This window comes from Prosopis cineraria, unplaced genomic scaffold (genome assembly GCF_029017545.1).
Source record: "Prosopis cineraria cultivar Desert tree isolate PC_DT_omini unplaced genomic scaffold, ASM2901754v1 PC12, whole genome shotgun sequence".
Taxonomy (NCBI): Eukaryota; Viridiplantae; Streptophyta; class Magnoliopsida; order Fabales; family Fabaceae; genus Prosopis; species Prosopis cineraria.
Window position 1 is genome coordinate 2,071,936 of NW_026555343.1, and position 18,225 is coordinate 2,090,160.

General features: G+C 33.9%; 1 protein-coding gene across 3 annotated transcripts; it reads right to left on the reverse strand.

The window, feature by feature from the left end:
* Positions 1-1,936: 1,936 nt before the first annotated feature.
* Positions 1,937-16,500, reverse strand: LOC129288148 (uncharacterized). 3 transcript variants are annotated; one of them, XM_054924552.1, is made up of 19 exons: positions 16,069-16,500; positions 15,445-15,654; positions 13,662-13,803; positions 12,698-12,849; positions 12,308-12,391; positions 12,135-12,197; positions 11,379-11,510; positions 11,064-11,267; positions 10,262-10,381; positions 9,287-9,336; positions 6,873-7,035; positions 6,635-6,772; positions 4,171-4,293; positions 3,855-3,977; positions 3,652-3,750; positions 3,312-3,401; positions 3,094-3,175; positions 2,683-2,813; positions 1,937-2,561 (listed from the first exon to the last, which is right to left on the reverse strand). In XM_054924552.1, exons 2-19 carry the CDS (start codon positions 15,571-15,573, stop codon positions 2,418-2,420), a joined length of 2,169 nt encoding a protein of 722 aa, XP_054780527.1. In that variant the 5' UTR covers positions 15,574-15,654; positions 16,069-16,500; the 3' UTR covers positions 1,937-2,417. The 3 variants fall into 3 exon arrangements, with proteins under 3 accessions (XP_054780527.1, XP_054780528.1, XP_054780529.1); XM_054924553.1 differs by lacking the exon at positions 3,312-3,401; XM_054924554.1 differs by lacking the exon at positions 4,171-4,293 and having other exon boundaries at positions 16,069-16,499.
* Between the last annotated feature and the right edge of the window lie 1,725 nt (positions 16,501-18,225).

Sequence of the window (18,225 nt, forward strand, 5' to 3'; positions counted from 1 at the left end):
GTTCAAATAATGAATTTCAATTGGAAATGATTTTGCGTTTTTTTTTTGGAATATAATATATATTTATGTGTGTGTAGGTGTAGATTGATAGATTAATTGGTTTAAAATTAACTTTAGAATGTATGTACCGTTATTTTTCTTTCCCCGATAAATAACAGAATGGAGTTAGATTTTTTAAAAAATACATAATTATTAGTCCTTATAATTTTTAATATGTTTTGGTATAGGTTCTTATAACTTTTTGATTACTCCAAGTTCATCTGATTTATTTCATTTACAATATTAGTCCCTCACTTTATTTTGGAGTATGCTCAAAAGGACGATGAAATGATATTAGTAGTGTTAAACATGTTAACATGCGATCAATGCTATTAATTTGTGCTGAATGGAATTATGATTTAACATATTAACAATATTGTCTACCTTGTTCTGTTTTAGGTTTCAATATATTGAAGCATAATTCCATCTCAACATAAAAATTAATGACAATAGTCATTGGCCATCATCATATTTAATATCATTAATATCAACTCATCCTTCTTTTGGACATATTAAAAAATAGAGGCACTAATGTTGTACATAAATTAAACTAGAAAGACCTAAAATAAAAAAAAAATTATAAGGACCCACACCAGAACACATTTAAACTATAAGATTAATAGTTGTATCTTCCCTTTATTTGTAATTGCTAAAGTTGCGATTGGTTATTCTTGCTTTATCATATAGTAATATTTGAGACATGTGTATGTGCCATGTTAGTGTAGATTAACACCTATTTGAGATATGTGTATGTAGGGATTCATATTAGTCTGCATATGAGGTGGTAATATACCAGATTTTCTAGGATACCGGATAATGAAGTGAAAAAATAGATTAACAAAATCCATTTAAAAAAAAAACATTCATATGATTTATTCTAATAGAGGATATTAGGCTTGTTACTATGTGAAGGGACTACTTTGCAGTTAATTTATTTGTAGTAGTTATGTATTGGAAAAGTGACAGTTAAATTTTACAAGATTGAATTAGTGATAGTTAAATCTTCAATAAAATTTTCTAAAAAAATGAATTGTAAATTTCTATTCAAATACTCCCTCCATCTTAAATTATAAGACATTTTTGGATAAAATTTTACATACCAATAAATCTCATTAAATACACTTAACAACCTTATTTTTTTAAAATAAAAATATAAACTTTTCAAATTACCCATCATTTAATATATTGAAAAGAGAAGTGATGGAAATTAATTATAAAAAAAAAGTAATATTGAAATTGATACATTTAATGAAATTTTAATATATTCAAAGTATGTTATATTTTGAGACAGAAATTTTTTTTTTAAAGTGCCTTATAATTTTAGATAGAGAAAGTAGTTATAGCCATAAATTCTTATTTCAATCTAAGAGTTACATTTAATATTTAAATATTTATTTATAATTAAAACTTATAAATTTGTAATTATTAAGATCAATACTTTTAACTTATTTTTAAAAAAATTGTTAAAAATTTAATTGTCATTAATTTAATGCTCAAGACCTCCCTTATTTCTTCACTCTTTTTTGGAAGGTCATCCATAAGTAGAAGATAGTTTGTTATGACTTTGGGATACCCCAAATTTCCAAGCCCCCCCCCCCAAAAAAAAAAAAAACATAGAAAAAAGACAGTTAAAGACCTCAAGAAAATTAATGCTGAATCAAGGCTTCATCAAAACTTATAATCCCAAATCCAGTATTCATCCTTCTGTTAGGATTGAAAATCTACAAAAAATTCTGATTTTGTATTCACTTTTTAGGATGCCCTCAGTTGTCATTTTTTTTAATAAAAAAAGGTCATAATAAAAATTTTGGAATTGAGCTGCTAGCATCATTTTCATGGAAGAACCAAAAAAACATAATCGATTAGTATTTGCTTAGACGCTGGTGAGAACTTCGTCTGAACAAAGAGTATTGGAACTAAGCCATGGGAAAAGGATAGACCATGGAAGGATCTTTCGTACTAATATACAGAGGATAAAAATTCTGACTCATCACTCGCGTAATGGAACCGGGATCTAGGAAACAGCTACCTTTTGAATGGCTTATAATCACTACATGAAACGAAAACTGATAATTTACATTGTGAACCTAAACCTAATTCTCTTTATCTGAATACTCAGGCCTCATTTTGAACTATGCAAACTGGATAATACAACTCAGCTGCACAGCAATACCAAAAGGCCTAGCTAATTACAAAATAGAAGCTAGCAGCCTACATGTGTGATGGCCACATCATAGTCAAATCCAATTACAAATTGAAATTAATCTGGTAGACAAGCATCAATAGATGCGGCTGAATTTGTTTTTCTCGATCAAATGCACTTCCAGCATCTTATTAACAGAGAAAATGTCACAGACATCAAATGCCAGTCTCACCAATCACCTTCGGCGTGCTACACCAACATGCTGGTGGGCTTTGCTCTCATTTTTTATCCTGTCGGCATACATTGGAAGGCGAATTATCTCGTAAATTTCATTCAACAAGACATCCTCCGTGATGTTGTCTTTTATACTCCGCATAACCTGTAGTATATTTAAAAAAAAAAAAGACAAATAAAGAAAGAAAGAAAGAAAACAGACAAGCTGAGCTCAAGTACAGTTCAACAAGCGGAAAAATAAAAGAGTAGTGGGCCAAGAGTAGGACCTTCTTGTAAGTATTAAAATCATTTGGAGTTGATTTATCCGTCCTGGTTCGCATGTATACCCATTCCTGTTCATTCAAATCCCAAGAACACTCTATGATCTTCCCCGAATGAAGCAAGGGATCTGAACCATCTGCAGATAGGACCATACAGTGAGCAATTGCAATGAAACAATCAGAAAGTAAGAATCAGTCACGAGCTAAAATCAGACTTCACATCAAAACAAATCACAACGGATAGTACTACTAAAACGTGCTATATAGAAACTAACAAAGCCAAGAGACACGACTTTCAAGTGTACTGCCAAGCATGAAGGCAGATTGCATCATCAAAACTGAAAGAGTGGACGGCATATATATATATATATATATAAATATTTTGTTTTTAACGGGAATGGATCTCATCTGACTGACCTCTGAATGCAACCCTATTCCCTTCCATGAGTTTCTTCTTTCCTCGTTCATGAAGGAAAAGTGATTGGTGATCATCGTCAATCTGTCCACGGAAGCAGATAAAAATTAGGTAGATCACCAGCAACAAACTGGAAGTGGAAGTGACCCAGAACAAGTAAAAAAAGCAAGGGAAATCAAACGCAATTTCCCAACATCATGTTATAAGCTGATGCTACAACCTCAAAGAGAAAATCTACTGAATTCATCTCAGGATATTTCCACTTCAGGAGGCCCTCATGAGTGCGGGGTATATAAGGATCATCCCAACCCTGACAATTCATACCATCAGTAAGGACCTAAATTCAATTAAAAAACACGAGGAAAAGAAAAGCAGAACACTATTAAGTCCTGAAGATATTCATCCTCATGCAGTAGTATGCAGATCCTGATGTGACAGCCAATGAAAGCAAACTAAATACCCTAAAAGGCTAGCATTGACACAGAAACTTCTTATCAACTTATCAGATGAGGGGAATCTAATTCTCACGTTAAGTATAATGACACTGATCCAAAACCCACCTGAAATATGAGGCCATCTGCATCATGGGAGAGTTTCTTAATGAATTCATTTAAAAGCTTTGTCACGGTAGAGAGCAACCAAAAATCTTTCCTCCTCACCTAATTCAAAATACAAGTATATCAATAGACAAGTTAACATGAAAAGGAAAATGACATGAAGCTTAAACTCTGTTCAATCTAATTCTAAGGTTAGTGATGCATACCCTGAATGGTTCCAGGTCATATCTATAATAAGGATTTCTGCTCTGGTACGTATTATGCCGTTCCTGATTTCTAGGTTCAATCACTTCTTTCTCAAGCATCTTCCACCTTTCATAGAACGGTCGCTGGACCAAAATTTAAAATTTTGAACACAATGAGCTAGGTGCAGTTTTTTTATCAAATATTCAACAAAATAAGAAAACATATTACATGTAACTAAACATACAATAATATCAAAGAAAAGCTTAGAATGAAAAGGAAATTTCAGTCGGGCAGCATGAATATCAACACAAAAAGGCAATTTCAAGGCAGTAACACCTTGGACAAAAATGTGAGATGTGTGGTATACCAGTGATTGCTAATTTGTGCAACCACATATTCCTCTCTACAATAATAGATGTCTAAAGGCTTCTTTGCTTGGGTACGGTTGATAGAATCAGACTAGAAAATATGAAAGGAAATAGGAATTTGTTAGAAAATTAGTGCGAGTCTCTTGAATGCCAAAACCTCTTAATAAATCAAAGGAGAATCTCCCCAATACAATAACAAATCAATTCCGAATCTGCCAACTGCTGCTGCCATACATCTATTTATAATGTAAAACGCACAATTGAATAAAATAAAGGGAGAATTACTACCAGGTCCCTCATAATGATTTCAACTATTCTAAAGTCTCATGAAATACATAAATTACTGCCAAGTCCCAAGTCCCTTCATTGTAAATAAGTTTTTTTGTACAATTACAGAAACATCATTATCTTATTTTATTTTTTATGCCAAAAAAATAAAATAAAAAACTCCCAGCCACACTCAAAGAACCACTACTGGGAGAAATATCATCAAACCATTGAAGAACTACCTGCAGCGTCCACCGCCATAGACCAACAATCAAAGATCAAACATCAAGGCAAATGATGAAGAGCATCACAAAATTAGAACACAAACCACTATCTCAATTCTTCATATTCTGCAACTCCTAGCAAAGGGCATTCAAACAAAATCGCAGGCCTCCTTTGAATATCAACTCGGGACACACAAAAACATAAAGCAATCACATGAACCAGAAGAGCATAAATCAGATCAGATTTCATAAAAAGCAACAGGAAAAAAACAAAATAAAAAAAATAGAAAAGAACCCTTATGGAAGCCATAAAAAAGAACCCTCCAAACATTGCTGCTGCCTCTTCTTCAGGATCAAAGATCTGGCGCCTTTGAAGACTGAAGATGGAGGATATATATGACAAATGCATAATGAATGCACAACACAAAGAAAGCCGCCAATGAAAATATGAGGAAAATAAGAGGGTAGAGTTTGAAGAAGGTGGCAGCAATGGCAGAGATCTGAGAAACTTTGGTGGAGGTTGCTAAGGGAAACACGACCGGAGATGATGAAGATCACACCAAAGTTGACATTGCAGACGATGAAGTTGAAGCAAAAGACACCATTGGCCGTCGCAGGTGAGATGGCATTGCAAGCTCGTTAGCAGAGAGGTGGTGGCTGGTTAAGGCTGAAGAGGGCACAAGGCGACAATGCGGAGAAGAAAGAGAGATAAGGGTATTTTTGTAATTGCATACAAAACTTATTTACAATAAGGGACCTGAGACTTGGTAGTAATTTATGCATTTCATGGGACTTTAGGATAATTGGAATCATTTCAAGGGACCTAGCACTAATTCTCCCTAAAATAAACTCCTAGGCACTATATTAACGTGACTACATGCTTCCTACAAAGTTGAATAGTGCCACCATATCACATTCTGCCTTCTCCAACTTCTAGGTTGACCTGGTCTGCCTCTACTCACTATTTCCATCTACCCTAGCTCAGTATTCTTTTGTTTCTCCTGCTGTAGGTAAATAGGCTATTGCATTATTGGATGTTTATCTCAATGGTTCCCACATAAACATTTATAGCATATGCCTGACTCTTCTAATTGAAGCAATCCTTTGTTTCTATGTATTACAGAGCCAACAAAGACACAATAACAAACAGGTTGAACATCTAAGAAAGAAAAATACAAAAGCATTTATTATATTTAATTTTTACAAGGCATGAAGGAAACACAGTTCTCTCCATCCCCTAGCCACTCCCAAGAAAAATAAGAATGCATATTGATCTTAAACCTGCCAAAAATGCAACAGGTACATTTGGGGTCAGTTTGTTTAAGATTATTTAAAAAAAAAGTGATTTTAGTTAAGTTAAACATGAGGAAGTTGTTGGGAGCATGGGAGAATCTTAAGCTAAACATGAAGGGTGTGTTGAAAAAAAATTTGTTGTGGGCTTATTTTGATAATCTATGTGGAATAGATTACTAAAATAAGTTGAAACCAGAATTTTTTTTTCCCAACCAAACCATGATAAATAGCTTAAGGTTCTCCCAACAATCCCCATATTCCCAACAACTTCCTCATGTTTAACTTAACCAAAATCACTTTTTTTTTTTTTTAATAGCCTTAAACAAACTAGCCCCCGGATTGCAACACAAGAAAGTGCTGGTTTGCTAACAGCAATAAGAAGGGACTAGACAATCTAGCGGGAAGTCATTAAGAATCCATCTACTGGTTCTCTGTTGACAATGAGTATCACCTATCAAAAAATAAACCTGGAAATTAAGGAGCTTAGTTGCATGGCAAATCTTGCACATTTTAGCAATGCATCACATGATTAGAGATAACAGCAAGTGGGAACCATAAATCTTTCCTCCGCAAGAAGTATGCACTGATGTTAGTTATAAGCAAAAAGCAAGCATCCAGCACTATAATCGGATGAGTTATAAACCAAACCTCTATTACTGATACGTGATTAATTGCTATCATATCATATATGAGGTATCTCCTCTCCTGTTTCTGTGAATCAGGCAATGTATCAATGATCATCTCCCCATCAAGTAATGTGTAGTGGTGGGTCTTCTCAGCCAAACCCTTAAAGCCAAATGTAACAAAATGTCAATTTGGGCATCAATAAATTAAAACAGTCTGACAGCCACTCCCAGGAACTTCCAGTACAAAGTTGCACACATACATCATTTGAGCCTCTGCAAGGAAACCTCATTTGCACCCTTCGAAAATTGAAACTTCTATCAATCAAGTAACATCCATCCATAGTTATTAGCATCATATATCTTGTTCCATCAGCTTTCCAAGTTGCATAATAATAACGCTGTCGTAGTAATTGTAAATTTTCCCTGCAATTTTAACATAATCAAATTTAATTAAAAGATAAGGAACAAGGCACTGGAAATAACTTCTACATTCAACTAATACAATTACCCCAAGTAAAATATAAAAACTACGGGTGTGTACAGATGGATGACAAATCTAAAGGCATGAAATGCCTGTTGAGATGGGGGCATTCCTCTCAAACCAACAAACCACTTATTCTCATAAATTGCACCTTCAACCCCCCACCCCCCCAGGGGCCAAAAAAAATAAAAATAAAAATTCTTGTTAAGAACCTTTTCAAAGAATTTGTTGGGAATGATCCAAAGTGCAAGGACATACCCAATATTATCTAAAATACATGAGAGCCTGTTTGAAAGGTAACTCAATGATGGACAATGAAGAAAAAACTAGAGCATAGTTTCCAAATCTGATTTCCACGTGACACACATCAAGAGAAATAGTTATATGGAGCCATAAAAGCAGAATATCATCAGTGTTTATCCGATAAGTCGATAACTATTGCAGACTAAACAAAGGGTTTGACATTATAAGAAGGTTTAGATTTGCAAATTTTCTTATCAATTACAAACCTTTACCTACTTGTAGAATGAGTAAGGAACCAAAAATAGGATTTGCAGGAGTAGATGAATCAAGATTCCAAACACACATCTTGACTCGAACAAAAAGGAACAAGAACTATCAAAAGACAAGAAGAACTAAAGCTCACTGCTCTCACACCATTCAGCTTTCTGATAACAAGAAAATTCATAGATCAATTGGAATTGGAATTAAAAATAGAAAGAAATTTTAGGATGGGAGAATTACGCATGGCAGAAAGCCAATAAAGACAAGGTATGATCCAGAAAAGGAATATCTTCCTCCCAAATATCTTCACAAAATCTTATTTTCATGCCATCGCCCACAAACCCACTTTAATTTGTATTAATCAATATCATAAGACGTTAAAGAATAAGAGAGACAAAAGGATGCACATAAGAATCCAAATGCCAAACATAAGAATCCTCTGAAGCCTGACTCTTTATGGCATAGGTTAATTAGCAACAAATAAGGGATTCAACAGATTGGTTAGGATGCCTCTGGAATTGGTGCTATTTACACAATACCTTTGAAGTTCATCTCTCATATATATCGTTTCTTTTCTCCCCTGCTTTCTTATAAGTTGGAATGGTACTTGATTAAAATTTTGGAATGACCAATCATTTTCATTGTCTGAACTCTTCCGCAGACTTATCAGCTAACTCTGTGCCATGTCTGAAGCTAAGATTTTCTTAAACTTGCAACATATTGAATTCACCTGGAATTGTCATTTCTCATTTTGTTGTTGTAATCATTTCCACTTCTGTCCTTAGATTGATAGAAGGATCTGGAATCTCGATTATTCAGGGTTACACAGCTGTCATTCCTTGATCAACTTATAATTAAAAACCCATTGGCCCAAAGCTTTTATTTGTTTAAGTAGTCTAAGAAGATCAAGGCTCCAAGGTAAAGGCTATTATTTGGGCTGGAGCACTCAATAAAATTACCGAGTAAGTTAACAAGCAAAATAAGGCTATTTCACCATGTAAGGCAAAATAAGGCTATTTCATCACATGTTTAACTGATGTGTTAGCAAGGTTCAGAAACAAAAGATAATCTCTTTTAGCATTTTCAAGTAGCATGAGAGATTGGAGGTAGACTGTTTGGAATCTTCAATAATTACTGGGTTTATCCAGCTTTCTAGAGAAAATATTAACATCAGGTTCAATGGTTTTAAGAATAAAGAACAGCATAAAGTCCTTTAACAGTCATCCTTTTTTGCAGGATTGCAACGACTGTGATGAGAACAGCATGAATCTTAAGTCAGAAGTCTTGTGCAATACATCTGTGGTAGACAGTTTTTTCGGTACTTCCCTGCTGTTTGCAGTCAACGGCTTTTTTTAGAGAAAAGGGAGAGGGGGAATGTCCCTTCTAGACATACAAAGGGGTTAGAAAACACCCTTATGTTATTTAGTTTATATTACTAATGCTTGTTTAGTTTTTTTATACAAAGGTTTGTTTAGTTTATATTCCCGCATAGTTTGGAAAAATCTCTGTGCTCCGTTGTTGTATTTTTGTTTCTCTTCACCAAATTCTTCTATTGAATTTAAAATATTAAAAAAAAATATACATCAAAACATAATATCTACTGATTTAAATAAGTTGGACTATGAACAAATAAAATTTGGCATAAAAATAACACAAGCGAAATATCCAAAAATTAAATTGCCTACAGACCTATTAAGAGAAACTGGATGGGAACCTGGAAAATGTGAGTGTCCTCTGGCCTGCACGCAGAGAATAAGTAAAGTGGTTCATAAATAGCTAAATCAGTACATGAAAATCATCAAACATAATGAATTAACGGGAGGGGGGAAGCAAGATGCTGGCTACAATCTCTGAAAAATTCCATATTGTCCACAACTTGAATCTATATATCTGTATAAAAAATAAAATCTATGAAAAGTCACATTGATCATAATTCACAAACAGCATGACTCACCTTAGACTTGTGCAAAGCATGGAACCCACATCATTATTTTAATAAATATACCATAACATATTGTATTCAATACAAATAAGAATATCTAAATAGTTCATCGTGATCATGATTAAGAAAAATAAAACAAAGTCATTTCAGAAAGGAAATGCCAGCCATTCCTAGAGAAAGATTCATGAAACACAAGAGGCATCTGCACCAAAATTGCACAAATTATCCATGAGAAGAAAAGGCACTGATTAGTTCTACAAATTATTCATGAAACATTGGAGCCATCCTCACACCAAAATAGCACACCTCACTATCAATATACCTATCATCGCATTAACAGATAAAACATAATTAAAAGCTTGCATGACAAGATACTGACAAGAAATCACCAATCCCGTCATCTTAAAACAAACACTTTTTTAACATGGAGGAGCAAAGTCCCTGAAACATATGATTGACCAAGCACTTAGCATTACAAATCAACAGGCCTGCAATGTGATATAATGACTAGGACCAAATGAGAAAATATCAACTGTGCTGGTACAAGAACTTGCAGTAGACATGCCATCAAACAGTTTATCACAATATAGTTGAATAAAAATGGATATATATACAGTAAAATAACCAACAATTAACATTTCACTATTTCCCTATTTGAGTGCTCAACACAGAAGGATTGCGAACAGTACCTCACATGAAAACCAACACTTTAAAAGGCTTACCCCAAAATTCAATTTAAGAGATTGATAACAGAACTGTCGAAATCCATCTTGTTGATCAAGAGGTATTTCATCTCCCAAAACATCATCGTTTGTCATCACTGCATCTGTCTCATGGTTCTCCTGAGATCATTAGAAACAAGGGTTAACAAAAGTACTAGCTTTTTCTCAAAGTTTCCATTGGATGAACAAGCAGCTTAAGCATGAAACTAGTTGACAATTAAGGTTAGAAAAATAATGAAGTACCATAAGATATTGTTGGAGAACCACAAGACATGGATTATTGGGCCTTAGCCCATTAGAGTTGTTTTCCCCCTGTTATCAGTTTTTGATAGTTCCGTTCAGGCAAGTAGGAGTAATTATTTCCGTTATGATTATTTGTTTAGAGTCCTAGATTTCAGCAAAATTCTAGGCTTGACTACCATTGGCCTATAATATGCGCTATAATATGCTTCACTAATTGAGTTGAATGGGCAATTATCTTCTGGTTTTCACCAGATATTATCGGCTGACAATGGACTTCACATTCCAAATATGATCGACAGTCATAAAAAAAGTACAACATTAGCTATCTAAGATGACCATTTACTTCCTTGCTACAGCTAACAGGTATGGCGGTTGTGCCAAGAGGAAGGAGTAAAAATAAACAAGTGGAAAGTGAGGAGATGGAAAGAGATGCATACGATGACTTCCTAAGAAAGTATCCATAATCACTTACATGCCTTGGTATAAGGAAGCATTTAAAAGGTAGCAGATAATAGTACAAGCCAAAATATAATAAATTCACTCCATAAGTTATCCATACCTGAGGAGGGCATGGCACTCCATCATCATCATCATCTGGCATTGCTTCACCATTGAGATCAAATTCAGAGGATCTCTTCCACTCTGGTGTAGGAGGACAAACTACCATTTCAGGTTTTTTTTCATGATAAAATGTGTACAAAGCATCAATATAATCAGGTTTATAAATTCCTGGGGGGCGTGCTTCAGAAAATAATTTAATTGCCTGCAGAACAGTCAAATTAACATGATGAAAACAGCACTTCAAACATCTGTGTGTGTGTGTGAGTGCACACGTGCAAGTGAGAGAGAGAGAGAACCATAAGGAGTTACAAACCTGGGTGACCGACATAGACATAGTGCGCATAAGATAATGGACAATCATGTATCCAGTACGATTATGTCCATGTGTACAATGGACAAGTATATACTTCTTTGCTTGTTTTTGACGTGATAGAAATTGAGTAACCTAAAATAGTAGATAATCACATGATTAAAGATTTGCCAACAAAGTTTTGATGATCTAACAAGGAGAAATTCAGTAATTTTGGTTTTCTCCAAAGTCACACAAAGCACTCGAGAAATTTGATTTTCTTGCTGGCCAAAGACAAAACGGAAATCTAATTTTTCTACTTTATGAATTGTTCACACATAATCAAATGCAAGCATAAGTACAATTAAAAAAAATATAAAAAGCCATCACAGTTCTACATAGATGTATAAATAAATTATATTTAAAATATATAGAGTTTCAAAAGGAAAGAAGTTTGTGCCAGTTGAATTTTCAGCATCTACTAGAGAATCAATTTTAGTTTACATTTATCTTCTAACATGAATTAATCTAAAAAATAATGCTTACACAAGATTTTTTTCCCTTTTTTTTGCAAAAGAAAATACAGCTTCAACACATCAACCATTAAACAACACTACAAACCAAAGAATCTTGAAACTACCAGGAACCCCCACTCTTCCAGGATGCGTTAATGAGATAATAATAGACATGTTTCGACAAGCAATGAATGACATGATGAACAAAAAATTTCACGATCTTCAAAAAAACTCAGGGAAACAAGAATATAAGAATGAAGCAAACCTCATGGACAAATTGATTCACAGACAAATTATCAGGTACAGAATCACGCCCCTTGCATTGAATCTAAACCATAAAAACGATCTTAAAACATCAGGACCAGAAAACGGTATCATAGCTTTAGAGATATAATTAAAAAAGCTCAAGCTAATAAAGGAAAATCGCCTGCCAGAAACCTTAATATGCTTGATACCCTCTTTCTTCAGATCTAAAACTGGATAGTAACGAGTAGTATTTGTCAGATCAATCACCAAACCAAGCTGCAAATCATAAGATAATGGAAAAGGGCAATCAGGAAGTAAACAAAACGTGTCACCCTACAGAAATGGGGTATTAAATCTCTCTTTTTAATTTTAATGCTGAAGACAGCAGTACAGATAGCAACTCCATTAAACAAATCCATCCCAGGATCTTTTCGCTTCTGCTCCCCCTTTTCATAGTCTTACTAACTAGTACAAATAGAATGAAAAATCCAATTATGGCCTACAAGAGAAGATGTGCAGGACCAACAATGAAGGAGAAACAGTGTCGCAAGTAAATCACACAATTGTTTATTTTCTACTTACTTTTCTCCCCAGAACTCGTTGTTGATGTATAACTTGTTTAAATGAGTATCTTCGACCAGGAGCAATACAGTCATTGAATGATTCACCAAGTGGAACCTTGGAAGGTATTAAGCAGTATATTTCCTGACCAAATGAAGGGCAATCCAACCAGCCTGCAGGTGAACCAAAAAAAATGATAATTCAGGATCACTTATCAACTTACACATACAGCCATCTGCAATCTGTTACATAAGACACATTCCAGTAATCCCCAATAACACAAAAGCAAAGCACAAACTACTCATCCTTCTGCAGTAGATGAACAAAACACAGTCATATAATGTCATATATTCACTTTCATCAAACCCTCCCCACTGCCCCAAAAGAAACGATAACAAACAGCATGGATAAAGAATTGCATAACAGATCACAAGAGCCCCTCCCTAAACGAAAGCTGAAGCAAAAGAAAGAAACCCCTGCTTTAACTCAAGAGTCTTTCAATCCCTTTGCAGATCCACCTCCCTAGAAAAGTCCGTATATTATTGACATTAGGTAATTAAAAGGATTGATCAGCCCATCAATGGACGTCCAAGAGCTGTCATATCACTTAGATCTCTTAATATCAATTTACAATATTGGTACTTGTCGGTTTAACGTCTGTTAATAGATTAATACACTTAATTTATGACAGAAAGCAGAAGTTCAAGTGCTAGACTGGAGTGTAAAAATTAACAAATTATACAAGGTAATGACACACTTAAAAGTTACATGATCTGCATATGACATTTGAAAACTCAAGAGTCAAGACAACAGAACAGTGCAACCTAGAATATCAATTCATATAGTATTTAATAAGGTAGTAAACTTAACAAAGTAATTATCTGAATTTTACACTTCTGAAAACCGAAGTGCTGTTATGAAATTGCTGGGAGGAGATATGACTGTAATCAAATTACTCATTACCATGATCAAGGCAGCAATTTACCTGGAGGAAGCCTACTTTTATCATATGACTTGAGAAACTTTGCATGAAAGGTCTGATCATAACCAGTTGTCGACTGTGATACATGGGCAGGTCTATCGTCTGTCCGTTCTCTTTTCAGCCGTCTTTTCCTTTCTTCACGCTCCTAAAAAGAGGCAGGAAAAAAGCCATTACACACTGATAAAAAACCACATCACTTGGATAAAGAAAGTACATCTGAAATTTGAATGATTATGAAATAGTCTGTGCATCAATGCTTGTTAGCATCTTTTATCCAAAAAAAAAAAAGGGCAGCGCATGTCACCAGATATGATTAGATGCCCAAAGAAAAAATTCAGTTGGGGATCTTGGGAAATTGGACAATATTGATAATTTATTTAACTAAGGAATCAGTTGCACCTCAACTATGGAATGGAAAGAGGAAAAACACAAATTAACCAAGCTATAGCTAATTATAGTACAAGGAAAACGCTGAGGAATACTGAAAATAACACATGAAGAGCAAAGAAAGACTCATGCACCTGACTTTTGAGAGGTCAGGCCCTCCCCACATGAAAACAAGCAATTGTTCTTCCTCAAACCTACTGGCACAACAATAACAACAACAAAAACAAACTTTATTGATTGCCTAACACCATTGCAACCAACTCGTCCGATATGTTATTCACCAATAACTCTTGACTGATAACTTCCTTGAATGTCATTTTTGGTCTTCCTCTACCTCAACGGCTCAACCTACTGGCACAAGCCCCTAAAAACACATCCCTGCCCACACACTCTCTCACATAAGAAAACAACAATTAGGTGCTCCGAGGTCGCTCCTCTTTATTGTCCTGATGCTGTGAGGCCTCAGCAGGCTTCTAACTGATGCACGCACAATCCCATTTGCTTAAGGATGGACCTTGGACACCTTTCCTAACATGTACTTGGCCCATTGTTACGTCAGATTTATCAGGACTGCAATCAGTTTTGGTTTAGTTAAATGAAAAATACAAGAAGCTAAATTTTGGGATTTCATTTTGTCCTTATTTTCTCTATTTTCAAAAGTAGCTACCACTTCAGTGTGTGAGAGCCATCCATTTCTAAGCTAGTTTCAATTCATAATTTTATTGACTCAGATACTATGCATCATCTAAAATTCAGCAATACAATTTTGGGTGCATCAAATTCATGTCCTTTCACAATGACAAGACATTTGAAGCAATTTTATTATACACTTCGTCAATACAACAAACCAGACACATGCTCAATATCTAAGAACAATTCAAGGCAAGAATCGATGTGGATTCCAGCAAAAGTTACTTCAAGTATGTGGATTTGCAAAGATACATGCAGGTTTAAGAAAAGGCTGTTTATTATATGCATATATTATGGTTATTGACCCGGTTTCCAATTGAGGGATATATAATAATTTAATTCATTCAATTTCCATCAGCTGTTATAAAATTAAAAGATCAATGCTTGATATTTTTCCAGGCCAACTATGGATAACTCCAACTGTACAATGTTATGTAATGCGTATACTTCTATCCAATTTTGGAAACAAAAGAAGACAAATTTCCAAGAAAAAATATGTTTCTTCATATGACGAGGGATACAGAAAAAGTAAGGACTAACATTGCCTCAATTTAAATAATAATACAGTTTTCAACTAAATTGAACAAAATTCTTGAAATAGCTGCATCCCAGTAATTGATAATTTCCAGTGAAGCAAGCATGAGAACCTACTTAGAAACAGTGATAGAGGGGGAAGGGCTAAAATATAAAAGAGGAGAAGAAATTATACACGACGTGCTATATCAACTGCAGTTTCTATGCGTTCTTCTGGTTGGATATACTCTTCTATATGTCTCTCAAAAATATCATCATCTTCCTCAGGCACCGGTGAGGCATTCAAGTCCATAGCAACAATCATTAAGTGCCAAGCAACATTCGCTGTAGTAGAACACTTACAGCCCACAATGACCTTGGTGTGTCAGGAACTATAATCTTTTGCCTGCATCATTTAAATAGCCAACCGTCACACCCACATGTCTAGCAAGACTAAAAGTTACCAACAACATATTATACCGGCTTATTGTGCAAGCATCAGTTCAACGAAATAAGCAAAATCTCCATGTTTTTGACAACCATATGAAACAGAGTAGAGAAACCAATTATTTAGTCCTCCTACCAACGGAGAACAGTCACCGTTGAAACCACAGTGTTCTCTTCGCAATCCAATTAACAAAAATCACCCAAATCCAATAAAAAAAAATTTCCACATTGCTTTTTCTTGCATCCCCATTTCCAAGGAATGATACATTAACAGAATCAGCGCAAAATATTCAACCCCTAGGTAGCAAAGCTCAAGCCATAAATATAGCATGCTTGGACAGCAGAGAAGGAAAAGCGTTCGAGAGTGGCAAACCTCCGTAGACACACGATTTGGATGGCCAATTCCCCTGTGAAATGACGACCCTCCTCTCCCGCAGAGTGTGCTCGTGTTGGATCCAAAAATGAGGGTCGCTTGATCACAGTAACACAGAGCTAATGCAAACAAGTTACAATGAAAAAAAAAAGGGAAAATAATGAAAAACCCTACAATTATGGTAAGCAGTGCTCGTTCTTCATGACTGAGAGTTCATCGAACACCTAAGGAGAAACAGAAATAGGTGGGGAAATAATGAAGGTTGGATTTAAGAGAAGTAAAGGTTGATGTTGCTTTATTCTTCTATCAATGAATGAATCAATCAAGCCATGTGAAGAAGAAAGGATGAGAACAACGAATGCAGGCATGGGTAGGCGAGGGAAAAAACATACGCGATCCCTGGCAGCTGAGAGATTTCAGAAATTAATTTTTAAGACACAGTAGCTTTTAATGCTTAAACTAATATACGCACCTCAGTTGCATAATTTCTTTTGATTAGCTAAATAGCTAAGTTACCGTAATTAACTATTCCCCCCCCCCCGGGGGGGACCACGAATCAATTATCCCTTTGATGGTGAAATTAATTATCATAATTTTTTAAAATATATAATAATAATATTCATTAGCCGGTTAATCTAATGTTTCCTCGCAATAAATAAATAAATAAAATAAAATAAAAAACATGGGCAAGCAATTTTTTTGTCTTCGATTTTCAAACCCACACCTCAATATAGCATCATGGGCAGAACATGACTGTATATGTAGCCTTTTTTTTTTTCCTTTAACCTTAACATGACCGAGTGTATTGCACATAAATGATTATAGTGAAATTATGTTTAAGGACCAAAATGATAGAATATTTGATATATAAAGAGACTACAACTAAGACTTATATTTAAGATGATATAACCATTTGAGGAATCACATTTAAGCAATGGCAAAATCAGGATTTTGAGTCAGGAGGGGTGAAATTATTTACATAGTCATAATTTAAAAAATAACAAAAATTATTTAATAATTACATACTTTATAAATTTTTTCTACATGGTTTCATGTTTTGAAATTGTTAAACAGTTGGCTCATTATCAATGCTTTCGAATATATCTTTTTCAATACAAGTCATGAGAGAATCATTCATCTATGGATTCTTCATTTGATTGTACAACTGAATTTTTACAAACTTTATAATAAAAAAAGCTCTTTCAACTATTGTTGTAATAATAAACAACACCATTACTAATTTCAAGAGAAGGTAAACTAATGAATAAATAATGTGTCTTTCAGTTTCAATTAATTTTTTCACAAATTTGTTTTGAAATTTCAAACAACGCAGGTGAGATTATTTTTTTTTATTTTCTTAAAGGTTTAATAAATGTTAATTTTTTATAAAATAATATTATTATTTGGGTATATTAAAATTGTGGGCTAAAATTTATTGGCTTTTGAGTTAAAAAAATTAATTTTGGATCTGAGTTAAAAAATAATATGAAATGATTTAAAATGCAAATTATAAAAAAGAGGGGTACAAAATATAAATGCCTATACCTCCATTCTCATGTAAGTAATTTTTCTCATTTGACATGTGACTCCACCACTGCATCTAAGGACCAATTTAAGAACATTTATGGTAAAAAAAAGGATTGAAAAAATTTTAATTTATTTTACAAATAAAAAAATTTAAATGTAATTAAAATTTATTGTAAAAAAATAAAAATAATTAATATATTTTTCTCATTTGACATGTGGCTCCGCCACTACATCTAGGGACCAATTTAAGAACATTTATGGTAGAAAAAGGACTGAAAAAATTTTAATTTATTTTACAAATAAAAAATATAAATGTAATTAAATTTTATTGTAAAAAAATAAAAATAATTAATATATTTTTGAAAAAAAAATCCTCCCACTGTCATTGCTTGTGCGGATCACTACTAGTGGTTGTCGATGATAGTTAAATTTTCAAGAAGGCAAAAATTTGAACTAATGAGTATGATCCTTTAGTCTTAAAATTTATTGCCACTAAGCTATCAATGCTTCTTAGACATATATTGCACAAATTTATAAATATTATCAACCTTGTTTTCACTTATCAAGAACTTAACTTGTCATTTCAAAAATATTTATTTGTTAAATTATTAATGAAAATTTGTTACAAAA

Excerpts from the sequence above, each read along its gene's own strand:
- LOC129288148 (XM_054924552.1), bottom strand. The coding sequence starts at position 15,573 with ATGATTGTTGCTATGGACTTGAATGCCTCACCGGTGCCTGAGGAAGAT. Across the intron at positions 12,198-12,307 it reads AGGGTATCAAGCATATTAAG|ATTCAATGCAAGGGGCGTGA; the intron begins GTTTCTGGCAGG and ends TTTATGGTTTAG. Across the intron at positions 6,773-6,872 it reads CTTGCAGAGGCTCAAATGAT|GGTTTGGCTGAGAAGACCCA; the intron begins GTATGTGTGCAA and ends TTTGGCTTTAAG.